Source organism: Amblyomma maculatum, chromosome 3, assembly GCF_055883805.1.
Source record: "Amblyomma maculatum isolate TAMU_Amacu chromosome 3, ASM5588380v1, whole genome shotgun sequence".
Classification (NCBI taxonomy): Eukaryota; Metazoa; Arthropoda; class Arachnida; order Ixodida; family Ixodidae; genus Amblyomma; species Amblyomma maculatum.
In genome coordinates, this window is record NC_139346.1 from 51,919,332 (window position 1) to 51,936,438 (window position 17,107).

At 46.0% G+C, this 17,107-nt stretch overlaps 1 protein-coding gene across 1 annotated transcript; it reads right to left on the bottom strand.

Annotated features, from left to right (window-relative positions):
* Positions 1 to 370: 370 nt before the first annotated feature.
* On the bottom strand, positions 371 to 15,571 carry LOC146194754 (monocarboxylate transporter 12-like). The gene is made up of 4 exons (XM_084596112.1): positions 15,376 to 15,571; positions 5,889 to 6,032; positions 809 to 1,645; positions 371 to 725 (listed from the first exon to the last, which is right to left on the bottom strand). The coding sequence occupies exons 1-4, from the start codon at positions 15,545 to 15,547 to the stop codon at positions 532 to 534; spliced, it is 1,347 nt and encodes a 448-aa protein (XP_084452238.1). The 5' UTR covers positions 15,548 to 15,571; the 3' UTR covers positions 371 to 531.
* Positions 15,572 to 17,107: the final 1,536 nt, after the last annotated feature.

A 17,107-nucleotide genomic window follows, 5' to 3' on the forward strand; every position in this document is an offset into this window, starting at 1 on the left:
CTCCCCTTTGTCTCGTCTTTTTGCGCACGTATTTTACTGTCCATCATGGTTCACCAACTCGCCCAATCAGCCGTTCTTCTTACCAGAATGTAGGCTTCATTTGCACAGCATGTTTTGGCACACATGAGAATTCTCTGCCTTATACTTTTGCTGATTAGGCACACGAAAAGGGCTGTATAAGACAAATCAACAATCTTGTGGGCTACCGCAAGACATGGTAAGGGCATGCCTTCCTGGATATCACGGGCTGAAGACAGTGTTTGGTTCGTTTTTTTTTTTTTTGTTAAATCTTCTATCACCTCTGTGTTATATTCGGAGCACTAAATATAGTTACGTGGCTTCATTGTGACAGAGAATAAGTTTTTGGCCATATCATGTTTTATTGCGCATGCTGACAACGTCTTTGTTTCTTAGTATACGTAGGGTTGGCTACCTTCGCGGAGGCAACAGTGTGCATAACGCACAGATGCTGCTTATTCCTTGTTTTTGTTTTTAGAAGGCGTATAAACTTATATAGTATTTATTTGATGATCAAGCATTAATAGATGTCTTCATGGGCTCCATTTCTGAAGTATAAGGGAAGTCATGTGGTTGTTCTCTAACCTTAGTTCGTTTTCGTTTGTCCCACCACGCAATAAATGCCAGCTGCACGCCAGTAAGGACGCTTAGCGCCGCCAGCATTAAATACAGTTGGTCATACGATCCCTTTGCGTCACGGAAAAAGCCTGCAGAGAAACAAAAGAACTCCAAGTTAGTACTTCAGTCAAACAATGTTTTAGCTGCGTAGGGCCCCTCTTGAAATACTCACCAATTATACGTGGTCCGGACAACCACAACGGAACCGATAGCAGACCTCCTAGCCCGGCGCAGAAACTGAGACCGTTCGCACCCATGTAGTCGGAGATGATCACGGACTTGATGCACAGGATGTAGCCTTGTGCCATCCCCATCAGGGATGCTAGAGTGGCGAGGCCGATGAAAGTCGGTACATGTGTCATGGACAGAAGACAGGCAGAAGCAGCCAAAAAGCTCGCAACAACCATCGGACAGCGACTATGACGAATCTTATCGCAAGCAAAAGGCACGACGGCTCGACCAACCAACAGACCAACGGCATTGTATATCACGATCTCCTTGGCGATGTCCAGCTTGCATCCCTTGTCTCTAGCGTAGGCAACCACAGTGGCCGTAAAAGTGACAAATATGTAGTCCGATGCAATGCTATAGAATACTAGAGGGTAGAAACAAATGTTTTTAAAACTAGCAAGCGCATCGACCACTGCGTTCTTTGCTATCTTCTCTGAGTACAGGGAAGGCGAAGGCTTGACCGAATGCGCCAATTGCTGGAACGAATTGAAGGAAGGTCCACTTCTGGTGTTTTGAAAAATTTTGAATGGCAGGTAGAGAGGCTGAGGTGACTTGATAAGCATTACGAATGGCAACACGTGCAACATCAGACCACCTGTTATGAGCAGGCATCCTTCAAGCACGTAGGTGGCTGTCAAGTGCGATAGAAAAGGCATTCCAGCCATTCCCACCGTCGCCCTCAATGTCCACATGAAGGCGAACGCTGTGCCGCTGTACTTGTCGAAGTAAGTAAGGATGTACAAGGAAAGTCCAAGAAGGGCGGTTCCTATTCCTGCTCCTGAAATATAAAAGGAAGAACTGAGTATGGCAGGCATTTCGTAAGACTAAGATTTTTGGTTTTACAACTAAGCCCGTTATACGCAGTGGCACGGGCAGAGGCACATATTTTTATTTACTTTTGGCCTGCCTCACCATAGTATATGCAGCTGTATCCGTAGCAGTCCAAATTAATGTGTGTTTGTCTTTCAGCGCCGCCTTGTAATGGCGTATTTGATGCAGCCGAGGAAATCATTCAACGCTGCCACTGAGCAGGGGACAGTAACCAAAGTAACGGTTAGCGAAGCAAGAAGCAAAAGATGCGAAGAGGCCGAATATTTACTGGATTGCTGTTAAGACTGCTTAAGAGCTGAAAATTTGAAAACCTTCCTTGCTTTATTGCAGGGATGAACCTAATTCTGCGTGGGTGCCGTAATGGGCTACCATTTCTCTTACTGTTGCCGATTACATAGCGGCATGGTCTTTTGTTTATCACTTTGCCATTTCTGACAACCATTTCTCGCTACAAATTACGGCTAATGTGAGGATCCAGGCTCATCTATTGCGCCATGCCCCACGATATGTTGGGCTGTGGCGTTTTGCGCCAATCTCGCTAGATGGAGCAAAGCGTCTGTCTAACAAAAAAATAATAATATTAATATTCATAGGAGGGGGAAAGGTGCAGTATTTGCCATACTTGCTCTGTGGACACTGAACCGCGCCGTGAGGGTAGGGAGGAAGGTGGGAGCGAAAGTAAAAAGCGAGAAAGGAGAGCCGTAGAGGAATGCTGCGGAATAATTTCGACCACCTGGGGATCTTTAACGTGCGCAGAACAATAAATATGCTATGAGAAATTTGAGTAAACCGAGATGAGGAGGAAGGTGCAGCGATGGCGTAGAGGTAGAACATCCGCCTCGCATGCAAGAGGACCGGGGTTCAAATCCCGGTGCCGCGCAATTCTCCACCGGATGAAAAAAAAACAAAAAAAAAAATCCGCGTGTCGAAGGAATTGCATACACAGGTTTGGGGTGCGACCTGATGCCGGTGAACACCTCCGGCAACGCACTCCCTCACCAGAACAGGAGTTGGCCACCCTGGTGCAGTAATTGGCCGCAACCTCCTATGATAAGCTCCATTAAAACCCCGGCCCTCAGTCACCAGCGGCTGCGGAACAACTGACCACGGTGGCGGTTAGACCTGTGACGAAGCAGGAGGTGCTAAGAAAGCCAGGCTCCGCTGGACAGGCCGCCATTTTAAACTGACCCTGGCAACGTTTAATGCTAGAACCCTAGCTAGTTTAGCAGTGCTGTTAGAGGAACTAGAGGGCATGAAATGGGGTGTCATAGGGCTTAGTGAGGTTAGGAGGCTGAGTGAGGCATATACTGTACGGAAGGTTGGCATGTACTGTGTTATCGAGGTTTACCAGAGAGGCGACAACTAGGAGTAGGTTTCCTTGTCAATAAGTATATAGCGGGTAATATAGATGAATTCTATAGTATTATTGAGAGGGTTGCAGGCATCGTAATTAGGCTTAATAAGCGCTATAAACTGAAGGTTGTACAGGCCTATGCACCTACATGTAGTTATGATGACCAGGCAGTTGAAAGCTTCTATGAAGATGTAGAATCGGCAATGCGAAAAGTAAAGACGCAGTATACTGTACTAATGGGCGACTTCAATGCCAAGGTAGGGAAAAAGCAGGCAGGAGACAAGGCAGTAGGTGACTATGGCATTGGCTCTAGGAATAGCAGGGGGAGTTACTAGTTGAGTTTGCAGAACGCTATAACTTACGAATCATGAATACCTTCTTCAGCAAACGGAAGAACCGGAAATCGACATAAAAGTCCTAACGGAGAGACTAAAAATGAAATCGACTTCATAATGTGTTCTACCCCCGCCATTATGCAAGATGTAGAGGTAATCGGGAAAGTGCGATGCAGTGACCACAGGATGGTGAGGTCCCGAATTAGCCTAAATCTGAAGAAGGAACGCAACAGATTAGTAAGAAAGAAACCCATCAACGAATTAGCGGTGAGAGGGAGGGCAGAAGAGTTCAGGATCTCGCTACAGAATTAATATTCAGCTCTAACCGAGGATGGCGACATTACCCTAGAAGCAATGAACAATAATTTCAGAGATATCATTACTGAGTGCGCTGCAGAAGTAGGCGGTAGGATAGTTAGAGAGGATACCGATAAGCTATCCAAGGAGAGGAAAGATATGATTAAGAAACGCCAGTGTATGAAAGCTTCTAATCGAACAGACCAGATCGAATTGGCCGAGATATCAAAGCTAATCAATAAGCGCAAGGTGGCCGATATAAGGAAGTATAACATGGAGAAAATTGAGCATGCTGTAAAGAACGGGGGAAGCCTTAAAGCGGTAAAGAAGAAATTGGGCATAGGCAAAAACCAGATGTATGCGATAAGGGACAAGGCGGACAACGTCATCATTAATATGGACAAGATAGTCAAATTAGCCGAGGAGTTCTATACAGATCTCTACAGTACCCAAAGTAGTCAGGACCGTAATGAGATTGGCGGTAGGGAAAAACAGCCAGACGTTCCACCAGTGACGAAGGACGCGGTCAAGAAAGCACTAGAAACAATGAAAAGGGGGAAATCAGCTGGGGAGAATCAGATAACTACAGATTTGCTGAAGGACGGGGGGGGATATGGTGCTATGGCCACCCTGTATACGCAGTGCCTGGTGTCATCGACGGTACCAGAACCATGGAAGAATGCAAACATTATCCTCATTCACAAGAGAGGAGACTCTAAGGATCTTAAAAATTACAGACCAATCAGCTTACTGTATGTTACGTATAAGGTATTTACTAAGGTAATCGCTAATAGAATCAGGACAACCTTCGACTGAAATCAAGCAAAGGATCAAGCAGGGGTTCGGAAACGGTCCTCTACTATCGATCATATCCATACCATCAATCAGGTGATAGAAAAACGCTCGGAACATAACCAGCCCTTATACATAGCATTCATTGATTATGAAAAAGCATTTGACTCAGTTGAAACCTCGGCGGTGATGCAGGCATTGCGAAATCAGGGGGTAGACGAGCCGTACGTGAAAGTGCTGGAAGATATATATATATAGTGGCTGCACAGCAACCATAGTTCTGCAGAAAGAAAGTAACAAAATTCCCATAAAGAAAGGTGTTAGGCAAGGAGACACAATCTCCCCAGTACTATTCACAGCTTGTTTAGAGGAAGTATTCAGAGACTTGGAATGGGAGCAGTTAGGGATAAGGGTAGATGGACAATACCTCAGTAATTTGCAATTTGCTGATGACATTGCCTTGCTAAGCAACTCGGGGGATGAACTGCAAATAATAATTAATGACCTAGACAGGAAAAGTAGAAAGGTAGGCTTGAAAATCAATATGCAGAACACTAAGGTAATGTTCAACAGCCTTGGGAAGGAACAGCAGTTTACATTAGGTAGCGAACTACTGGTAGTAGTAGGCGAATATGTCTACTTAGGACAGGTAGTAACCGCAGATCCGGACCATGAAAAGGAAATAACAAGAAGAATAAGATTGGGGTGGAGCACATTTGGCAAGCACTCGCAGATTATGACTAGCAGCTAACCATTATCGCTCAAGAGGAAAGTATACAACAGATGCATCTTGCCTGTACTCACCTATGGGGCAAAAACGTGAAGGCTAACCAAGAGAGTACTACTTAAGTTGAGGACAACCCAGAGGGCTATGGAACGAAAAATGGTAGGGGTAACATTAAGAGATAGGAAACGGGCAGAGTGGGTCAGAGAAATAACCCAAGTTACCGACATTCTAGTGCAAATTAAGAAGAAGAAATGGGCATGGGCAGGACATGTAGTGCGAAGAGAGGATAACAAACTGGATTCCAAGGGAAGGAAAGCGTAGCAGGGGGCGGCAGAAAGTTAGGGGGGCGGATGAAATTAAGAAGTTCGCAGGGGTCAGGTGGATGCAGCTAGCACAGAACCGGGTTCAATGGAGAAATATGGGAGAGGCCTTCGCCCTGCAGTGGGTATAATCAGGCTGATGATGATGATGATGAGATGAGGAGGATGGTTTCATAGGGTCAGCTTTTGTGATTTAGGTGCTAAAGCAATGTCTTAGTTTATCTTAAACATGAATATGTAGGTCAGTACCAGCCATAAACAATGACATTGAACGCAAACTATTTTGCTGTACGCTATCTAATTAAAAGCAGTTGTAGCCTGACTTGGCAGCGAAGGTGACTTTAACCGTACATTGCTGCCCTTACCGTGGAGTACGCCAAACGTGACTGTCATCCAGATGATGCTTGGCGCAAAGGCAGAGGCTACGAGTCCAATAGAAGCCAGGAAGCCTCCTGCCAGAGTGATGTGGTACACGGACACCTTGTACTGGATCTGACTGACGACCAGTCCTGCAACGCAGTGGAAAATGTAAACGCTTTTTTTTCTGTTAGCTGACGGCGCATAGACAAGAAAGAGCCATGGACAGGGCATGTAATGCAATGGAAAGATGACTGATACAGGTTAACGTCACGGGAAGGTCACCGTATAGCGGAGGATAGCAGAATTAGATTACAGGGTTGACGCAACATGAGAGAGGTCTCTACGCTGCGCAGCACCTAGGCTGATTTTAATGAGGAGGATGATAGAAAGGTTCAGGACCTTAACCTACACCCAACGCATTATTATTTAAGCACTGAACACGCTTTACTCCAGCCATGTGTATATTCGCCACTATCGATTATTGCAGCTTTTCTTGCGGAGCGTGAACGGCCGCATGAGTGCGACAGTGATACAAGAAAATATTGAATATTTGAAGCCTATATCATTGGAGCAGAGATATATCAACGTTTCAGCGGGTGATTGTCATAAAAACACAATTTAAGTTAGGGCAAAAATGCGGGTACAACATTTTAGACCCCACATTCCTTCATTCAATCAGTTTCCGTGCACAGGAATTGCTGTTGATAATACGTTGTCTACTGTACACATAATCTGCAAATGGTAACTGCGGCTGTTGTCCTGGAAGGCAGGATCTTGTTTATTAGGAAGACAGCGCAGCTACATATCAGGGCCATTTATGCGATACAAAGGAAACATAGCCCTTGCCGCATAGTGCACTGTATATGATGCAGTAAATTTTCCTTTTAGCCATAATTGTTCACAGCAAAAAAAAAATGTCTTTAGTACCACAGTGAGTGAGCTCTACAATCTATTTGTGCAGTAACTTAATATTCAGAATTATTGAGTGATTTGTTTAATTGCAAACGTGCAGGCAGGTAGAAATGTTTTTGTTGTTGCTGAAATTCGAAAGGTAGAGGGTACATTTTTTTTATTCTGAATGGAAGCAGCACTTTGAACAAATTGATATGACGTCACTGAGATATATTTTGTCTTTTTACAACATCATTTGCGCAATACTCTTTCAGAATACAGAATGATAACGGTAACTACTCATGTATGGACTATGATGCACAATACAATTAAGCCGGAACCGCATGGAGCATTTTTCGCCTGCGAAAAACTCGACGAGCGTCGAACGGCCGCGTTGCCGCCGACGCTAGCACCCGCACGAGAAAAGGGGAGCGGCGCTCTATTGCTGCGTTTTTAGGGTTATGTTGTTCTTAGTAGCTTCGTTCGCATACGTCCTACAAGACTCGATGCTTTTCCACTTCGGTGATTAGGGCCTCGTTAAAGGTTGTCTTGTCCATTTTGGCCGAACACTATGCGCGAACTAACACGATGCGTGAATGCACGTGTCTCGTTGGACGCGCGCACCAGCTTTGCTGAGGAAACAACAAAGTTCTGCCAGAAAGGTTCCGCCAAGATGCGCGAGGAACACAGCCCCATCTGTTGGCAAACAAAAAACAAGCCAAAATTACACGTGCCTGCACGCTGATCGGTGGACGCCGGCCGTGACGTCAGTGGAGGCGCCATAGACAAAGAGATTGGTAAAGAGCGGACACTCCCATAGGGCCCAGCGGCACATTTGACTGTAGCGCACCAAGCGGCCGGCGGCAACCACTTCTGGTCTTGGTGAAAAGCACGCGATTTCAATGCTAGCATGCGCTCCACCCTGCTCTTTTCGCGCATTATTTTAGTTTTACATGCTCTGCTAGTGTTTGTATTTATTTTCAGCATGCATAACAACATGAAAAATAGATTCGCAGTGCTCTAAACTGGCCATCAACGCAGCTGCGCCACAGCCTTTGCAAAACAGTATTGCAGAAGAAATACCAAGTGCTTTGTGAAATGAACATTTATTTTGCCACACAAAAAACACATAAGAGATGCAACAGATGTAGACGGAGGCACTGACAAAACCAGGCACACATTTGGTGATGTGCACAGAAGAGGAAGATAAGAATACAGAAGACGAGAAACAACGCTTAAGTAGAGACGAAAAAGAGCATGATGTTGATTGCCGAATAATTGGCAAATGATATGTAACAAAACAGGCATTATGCATAGACTACAAAGTCACAGTCACGGCTACCTTAGAAAGGGTAACTTGTATTGGTCAGGGCAGAGAGCAGCCCTGACGCTTGGGGGAAGGCCACACCGTTCACTCGTCGCATCTGCCGTTCATCGACTTCTGTTCCGTGGGTTCATGCAGCGCTGTTGAAAAAGGAATGAACATGATGCAGAAGGTTGCAATGAAATGTAATGCCACTGCACTGCGCGCACATCTGTGCATATGGGTGCATACTGAAGCTTGGAGAGCAGTAGTTATGGTCCAGAACAGGAAAGCTGTCATTCGTAAAACTGGTACAAAAGCTACTCTTGCAACGTACAAGTCAGGAAACGCAGGCTAACCGAACCTATCTGAAAATTATTTTCCACAGCAGCCACTAAACTAACAATGTTCCTCAAAAGCACTGAACAGCTGAAGCAATGAAGCTTGCTGCATAATAAAGCATTTCTGACGAACTTTGGGCCGTTAAATACAACGCGACACCACGCAAAACTAGCCGTTCGCAAAACCACGTCAGGCTGGCCTCACGCCATGTCACTGTCACCGCCCCAGGTAGCACAAAGTGGGCTATGACGTGGGAGCCTGTGTTGGGCCCTTGGGGGCAGCCCATACGGGCCCCATGCGGGATTTGCAATACGTACCCAGAGAGGCCCCGCGTAGGCTGCCCAATTTTGCCGCAATTGGCCTCAATCTGTCCCCGTGTGGGCAGCCCAAATAGGACTGCCCGCATTCAGCCCAGATAGCCGAATGCGGGCAGCATACCGGAATCATTAAAGGGTCCTACATTTATGAAGGCAGTGCCGCCCCATTGATCACGGTTTTAATTTTTAAGTCGATTAATCCTTCCAATACCTGCATTGTACCGGCGCGGGCTTTGCTGAGGCCAGTTCGTTTCGGACTGGCCCAAGTGGTGACATCTTGGGTTGAATCTGGCATTTTCGGGGCTGCCCAAACTACAGCGATCTTCAAGTGTGAAACATTGAGCACTATTTCATTACCTTGCATTTGACACTCAGTAACAAAAAAAAAATATTCCCAACACTACAATAGTGTGGGCTGGCCCACATAACGCCTCAAATCTTGATCTGAATATTTATTTTAGTGGTGTGTGTAGAATAATAATGGCGCCGGAAACATTTTGAGGTAGGTCAGAACATACTGGTAAAGCGGAACAGTTACTGCTGCATATTTTCTGCCACTACTGCATAATTACCGTAGATTTTAGAGTGAGCTAGATAGTATTTATTCATGGCATGAATATGCATAAAATAGTTATGTAAAAAATCCAGAAGATGCAATTAGCGGCCGGTATGAGATGAATTACATGAATAAAATGGTGCCGGAAAGATAGGGTGAGGGCGTTTCAGAGCGGTAAGCCCGCATACGCCCAATTTGGGGCCCAATGCGGCTTTTCATGGGCAGCTTCTCTTCTCTTATTTTTAACGCATGGAGTACGAATATGTACGAAATCAACCCAAGAAATACAAATTTGGGCAGCATGGAGGCATGACCGCTTTTCAGCCCGGATGCAAACCATTCGGGACCTATTCAGTTTTTGAGTGGGCAGTCTCATTTAGGCTAGCCTTTCTACTATTCGCTTTAGGCCCACATTTGCATCGGATGTGCCCTGAAGTGCCCAAAAGGAGACCGATGCGGGCAGAAGGGGGAAGGAGCACTTTCCTGCCCCACTACAGGCCATGCGGAAATTGTCTATGTTTTTGGTGGGCAGCCCAATTTGGGGCAGCCCAGGAATTTTCTGCATGAAGCCTACATTCCGTTTGATCTTCCCTCGAGAACCCCTCAAGGGTTCTTTAGCCATTTAGCCCCACCGCGGCCCATGCGAGACCTGTTGCGCTTTTGAGTGGGCAGCCCCAATTAGATTAGCCCAGGCTTTTCTACACAAAGCCCAAATTTTCTTTCAATCGGCCCTAAAATTCCCCAAGCGGGACCGTTAAGGGCCAGATGTGGGAATATGTACTCAGCCCTTTCCACGCCTATTTGATGCTCAGATGACAAAAGCAGGGGCAAGCCCAATTTGGGCTTCCCCGCTTGATCCCTAAAGGGAGCCCTCATGGGTGTCATCGTGGTTGCCTAAGCCCAACTTGCCCGTACGGGCCCCAGGTGGGCCACACAATGTGTGCTACTTGGGGCGGCCGGCAAGTACGTCATGTTGGCTTGACCTTTATACGCGACTTTGTGAAGCGCAGACCACCGTGCTGAGCTAAAGTGCCTGAAATGCCGCTCAGTTTGACAAGGATGAATATTTCTCACCTTACGGTTGCCCTGTTAAACGCAACCCTAAGCAAAACGCCCTTCGGCAAATGGCGTCCGCCCTGGCGAACCACGTCAGGCCTGGCCGCACCGCCCGGCTAATACGCCATGTTGGCGCAACGGCGTGCCTTGGTGCCTTCACATGCCACTTTGTCCAGCGTGCTGAGATAAAGTGTTCGAAATGCAGCTCAGTTTCGCAGGAACACAACATATTAAACCTCGCCGCGGTTGGAAACTGCCGGAGCGTCACGAATTGCGCCTCAACAGACGGCGCGCCTGTTCACGAGCTGCGAAATTAATTGGCACCGGCCGGCGTGGTCATGGTAAACTGCTTCAAATGCAGCGTAGTTCAGCAAAAAACGTTGCTCACCTTGACGTCGTTCGAAACCGCAGTCGTTGCGCGTAGCAGCACACGAGAGATAAAAATATGCGGTCTCTGCCGCACAGGCGAGGCACGCGCAGATAACTAGCCCCTTCGACAACTTTGTTGTCTGCTCTGGCGGGCTACCGCTGCAGCCAGATCCGTCGCGCTGGTGCCGCGATCCATCAATCGGCGGCAGCGCAACAAGTGGCGCTTCATATCCTGGGGCCAGTTTTCGCCGAGTGTCCCCTCTTTACCAATCTCTTTCTCTATGGACGCGCTGCGCGAAGCGTTTTTTGTTTTTACTTCGTGTAGAACAACCCGGTGGAGCGATATCGTGCTGGGCACGCGTCAGACTGACGCGCGGGTCCCACCATCCGCGCATCAGTCGCGCCTTAAATCGCGCCATACGGTTCCAGCTTTAGAGGGGGTTCTTGTCTCGTTATGGCGTTTATAATTTCATTAGCTGGTAATAAACTCAGTGCACTTGAATGATTTTACATACATTTGCGCGTTCAGATCACTCCCTCTTCCTTTTTTGTTACTGATGCTAATCAATGTAGGAATATTACTTTATATCACAGACACGAAAGTTGTGCTCTGCGCTCTTTTGACATTCTTTGGTGGCCACAGCGAAAGTGTACTAGATACCACTATGCAGTGCACTGACTGCCAAGAAAAAAGACGACATTCTCTGGTTGCTATGAGGAAGCAAAATCGTGAAGGGCTTGCATTGAGAAAGTGTTGCATGAAATACCACACTTCGAGATGGGCGCCAAGTGTTAAAGTCATGATTTCTTTATATCCGGTCTGTATGTATCTCTAAAAATGTTTCTGCTGTTAGATTGCCATTGAGCAATCCATAATTTAATTCTCGGTTATTTAGAGCTGCTTATGGGCAATTTTATATTTTCAGAAAATTACTACTGCATGGTGTATCATATATGCCATTTTATTTGTATTGTGTATCATATATGGTACACAAAAATATTTTGCAAAATTGTTGCCAATGTATAATTTATCAAAACAAATGTTGATATAGACATTCGTTCCATCAAAAAAGCACACTGAAATTTTTGGCCAGAAAAAGAAAATTCACGGAGCACGAGGCTACGCAATGCTGTCGATACAACTCGTTCAGAAAAGGGCTAAAATTGCACTCTAGGAAGGTCCACAGATGCTGCCGACTGCGTTGTGTAGGGCGATATGTCGTTTAGGCTTTTAGAGGTGCCCTGCACGTTCCCGACAGTCGAGTCCTACCTAAAATGTCTGCTGTTGCCAAGCAGCCGATTGTTTCTAGCACCGGCTTCACAAGCACGACACCGAAGTAGGGGTTCTAGGCGTTCACCAATATCATAAACTCCCAGAGATCCTCCCCGCAGTTCGCAGGGGTGAGTCCAACTTAACTGTTCGGAGCGTCAACTAAACAGCTAACAGGGGACAGCAAATAGCTGCATGGGGCAGATATTATCGCTCTAACTATATAGCAGTTGTAACCACCACTGCTATAAAATAGGTTTTTCATTGTTATATTGAAGGTGGGAAGGTGTGCAGCACGCACAGAAGAAAGCTTGTCAACCAAAGACTGTGACATCACAACAACTGTCTGCTGTCACCTTTTGTTCGCTCAGAAGGGATCAAGACGAAAAAGGCGCATCTGTAAAGCTTAGGCTGATCACATTCGTAAGATTGTTAGAGGCGTACCGAAAGCGCGTCCTCCACAGCACTACGTCACGGAAATTTTAGTACTCTGCCGCCCGGAAGCACCCGCCTCGCATTTGAGAGGTACTAGGTTCAATCGCCGGTACCATCGGGTTGCCACGGTGTTTTCAACGGTACGATTTCCCCCAGCGTGGCTCTTGGCTCTTATGGGGCGAAATGCTTGGGAAAGAGGTCATCGACCAATCAGTTTGCTCCGATGGGTGAGTGTATCCTACCCCTATCGGATAATCAGTAACCATACGTTCGCCTCGTGCGGCTGAAAACCGCAATCGTGTCCTAGCGGTTTGGGCGCCCGTCCTGCCTTGGCAGTACGTTCCCCCGGTGCCCTACCGGTGGTCACAGCCGTACACCTACTGGTAAAATCGGGTCAAATGCATTCCTGCCCGGAGCCCGGCTTTCCCCGTGGTGTGCGCTTGGAATAGGCTTCACAAACCTCACTGAGCCCTCTCGGGAGCAAAAGCCAGTTTCGAACCCTGATGCCTGGCTAGGTTGTCCTTGATTAAAAGCTTCCTGCACGATAACTGTGCAGCGAGAGCGTGCCAGACGCAAAGGGGCACTGTGAAATAGATTGTACTCTGCCTACGTAAGTGAAACAACTTAGCAGTGCTTCATATATGGGAAAAATAAATGTATAGCCTGTCTCGCTAGTTGTCATTTTATCGGCATGTACCTTGCTTACAGGCCTTCGAAAAGCTTTTTAATGCACTGGCATTGCAAGCCCGGTGTTGAATAAAACTCCTTCCCTATGAAGCCTTGGATTGTAGGTGGCCAAGAGGGAGGGGAATAGATAAACCCGGCAGTAGGATTTATGTCGTTGGTTCCTTTTCGGAAGGTTCATGACATATATATATATATATATATATATATATATATATATATATATATATATATATATATATATATATATATATATATATATATATATAGGTTGCGAGAACATAACGTACTGGACTGCTAAAAGGGTATATAGCGAAGTATACGCTTCATTAAAGGAAACATTTTTTATTTGACTCGACGTTTCGATCGGAGACCGATCTTCTTGAGAAAGATCGGTCTCCGATCGAAACGTCGAGTCAAATAAAAAATGTTTCCTTTAATGAAGCGTATACTTCGCTATACATATATATATATATATATATACAGAGTAAAACTGGAGCATGAAATGAATTTACAAAAACAACACTCTGCGCTACTTTACTCTTCGACCTAATTGGTTAGAGCCTAAGCAGAACTGCCGCGTTACATGCTACGCATGGAGCCCCAGCTCAGACTGGACTCAACTCTCTTGGATCACGTCTCATTTTACATATTCACGAAACAAAGAAATAGGGGCGGTCATTTTCAGAGGCCAGCCCCACACATCAACTGTCCAATAGGAAATATGCTATATGGGAGGCTCGGGAGGCTTTCTTCCCACTTGTATACCGCACACCGCCGCCCCATCCACGCTGCCGCTGCTGGCTGAATCCTTTCCACAGTACATTGCCCGCGCCACCCGTGTTTACCACTACGAGAAACGACATGGAAAGGGAAAGATACACCAGCCGCCATTCTGCAGGCCTGGCGCCGGATTAAAGGGGAGCTTCTGGCTTGCCCGCTCTGAGTACAATACCCGAGTCAACTCCTGAATGCTTCTTCGGGCTCTCTTTTGTCGCATCTGCAGGCAGGCTAAAATTCCTTTCGCACTGCTCAAAGTCGCAGTGTAAAAAAAAAGGCCGAAGGGTCATTTGGGTGCTGGTTACCGGCCAGTACGAAGGGTACCATACATGCGAGCACCTGGCAGCACGTTCCGCTACGCATGACCTTTCTCTATAGATTACCTGTATAGCCTCTCGAGAAAGCAGATGACCCAGGTTCTCACTGAGTGTTTGTTCCCTGCACCGTTGTATCGGCAGCCTTATCTGGGGTTTTTGGACACCAATGTTCTAAAAACGTGTTAAGCAAAGGTGCATTTAGGCGGCCGCAAAAACGTTTTTGTTTTTCAAACTACGCACAGCGACTTTGCCTGTCAAGACATTTCTTCCTGATAAGGAGATGCTTGTGCCCTGGACGGTGAATTGCCGTCTCTGCAACGTGCCAGAGATAATTGATCATTGCGTTATTGTGTGACTTGATTTTAAGTTCTTTTGGGACGTACTACAAAGAACTCTTAAAAAGGACATTGAAATTGCACCATATACTATTAGATTTTGCCTCTAGACAAAAACTGTGTCGTGCCCTATGATATGTTTGTGTTTATGGTATTGTTCAGCCTTTGGAAGAGCCGTATGATAGATAGGCATGCCGAGTCACCGAGAGCGTCCAAATCCGTGTTTCGGTGCTTTGGTGCTTTGGTGAGGAGTGTATATGCTGCACGCGAAGAACCTCCAAACTGGTTGCCGTACCTAGATGCATGTGTGTGCCTCCCAGATTTTGATATTTTGATTATGGTGAATTGTCGGGCTAGGGATATGGCTTGCTCGTATTAAGCAGCCCGGTAACCAGACATGGACAAGTTTAAGTAAGTGGAGTTCTTCCTTTTTTAATGGAAGTTTTCCCATGCAATAAAAGAGAAAGAAAAGATCCGTGGCGTGGCATGCGACGAAGCGCTCGGCTGGGGATCTAAGAGATGGAGGTTTGATTCCCGATGGAGAGGAGGAGTGGCACACCTCTTAGGTGTTGCTAGGAAACGCTGGCAGAGGTTGGCAAGGTGGCTGCGCAGCTGGCTTTGGCTGTTACGTCACGCACATGCGCAGAATTAGGCTATCTGGAGTCACGCGAAGCTGCGGTCTGATACGGGTAGGGAAGCTTTCGCTTCAAAACAAGACATAAATTTCTATTCCTTAGCTGAGTCATGTCGAAAAAAGTAGCGCAGAGTTTGTGCTGTGAAAATAGGGGTTTTGTTTTTTGCAGCGTGGGAATTGGTTTCTTTGGAAACATGCCTTACCTGTGCAGCTGCCTGCAATCACCAACGCACTCGATGGCCAGGCCGCTTGCTCGTGATTGACCGCGTATGTTTCCATGAAGAGCACGTAGAAGTATCCATAACACGAGCTAGCCATTACCAGCAGAAACGCCGAGGCTGCTGCGGCAATGGGCACGCCCCAGCAAGTGTCCATTTCTACTTGTTGACGAGAGGGTGACGCCGCGGCAAGCTGTTCGTCAAGTCGTTTCATATCGGCTGATTGGCTGAATATAGAAGATTGGGAAAGTGAACAAGCAGAGCAATATATAAAAAGAAGTGCTGTTACGTTTTTTGGCGGACTGTTTTACTGACTACGTGGTGGAAAAAAGTTCGTTGCGATCTTACGTATTTATTTATTTATTTATTAATTTATTACAGGGTCCTGCAGCGCCCGGAAACATTACTGCGCAGGTAGGGGGCATGACAAATAATATCAATATAAAATATAAAATAAAATATAAACAAACATAAAATAAAAAAAATATCACAAAAGATATTGAAGTATGAGAAACATGCTCTGAAGGGGGCAACTTCGCGCCGCATATAGAGATGGACACACGCAACGAAAAAATTAGAAAGGAAACTAGAGCAAGAGAACTACGCGCCATGCCACATATCTGATAAGAAATCCGGAAATAAACTTTCCGTGCAGTGCTAAGTGGTGGCAGCTGGCAGCCTGTTTTAGTCATTGATCGTCAGTGGAATGAATTAGGTTTTATAGACATCTCTCCGGTATTTTATTTCTCAAATCTTCCAATGATCAAGTAGCCTAGAAAAAGTGAGGTTGAAGCAGGTACCGGTCTTTGTTAATGCTCAGCTTTCCAGAATAGGTGCCATACATGGTCTGTATTCTGAAACATTTTCTGCGGTGAGCTAAAGATTCCACACCGAGATGGTGTTTAAGAAACGTGACGCTAGATGAAAATTTATAATTGCTAGACGCAAACCTGGCCGCATTATTTTGGATGCCTTCAGGCATAATTATTTATTTATTTATTTCAGATACCTCAGGGGCCTTACGTGAGGCCTTTACATGAGGTGTGCGCAAACACAACCTGGTGTTAATGAAACAATGTCTCTGTGACTCTTGAAATGGTCCGGGATTGTATGAGTGATAGCACTTGTGGGAAGGGTGTTCCAGTCATGAGCTGTTTAGACAAAGAAGGAGTGAAGATGGGTGGCGGTGCAAAAAGGAGGTGGGTAAACGGACTTATGGCGGCTTGTGCGGACTGAAGAACGATAAACAGGATGAATAGGGCAGTTATAAGGAAAATTATGAAACTTTTTATACTACTAACATAGTCTTGCAAAAAGACGGCGTTGGTGGAGGTTAGGTAGGCACGCACGATGTTTTAGACGAGTAGCATTGGTGGATTACAAGTAATTTGAGTAGATAAATCGAACGCCGCGGTTTTGAGCAGATTAAATCGATTTAGTTAGGTTAAGTTGAGCAGATGCGTACTCTAACAGGCCGAATTAATGTTTTATAAGCTAGTACTTTAACCGCTGGAGAAGGCAAGCGTAAATTACGACGAATATAGCCGAAAGTTCTGTTAGGATTGGTAATTATGTGGGTAATGCGTGTGGACTAATTAAGGGTATCCGAGATATCAACCCCATGATACTTAATGCAGTTGCAGAATGAGACACTAGAATCGTTCGGAATATAATTTGGGCAGGGTAATTTTGCCGTCTGTGGAAATAAAAAAGCGCA

What these genes read in the sequence shown, in the direction of transcription:
- LOC146194754 (XM_084596112.1), bottom strand. Translation starts at nt 15,547, where the DNA reads ATGGACACTTGCTGGGGCGTGCCCATTGCCGCAGCAGCCTCGGCGTTT. An exon ending in GATTGCAGGCAGCTGCACAG is followed by an intron (nt 6,033 to 15,375) that starts GTAAGGCATGTT and finishes ACTGCGTTGCAG; the next exon opens with GACTGGTCGTCAGTCAGATC. An exon ending in CACGTTTGGCGTACTCCACG is followed by an intron (nt 1,646 to 5,888) that starts GTAAGGGCAGCA and finishes TTTATATTTCAG; the next exon opens with GAGCAGGAATAGGAACCGCC.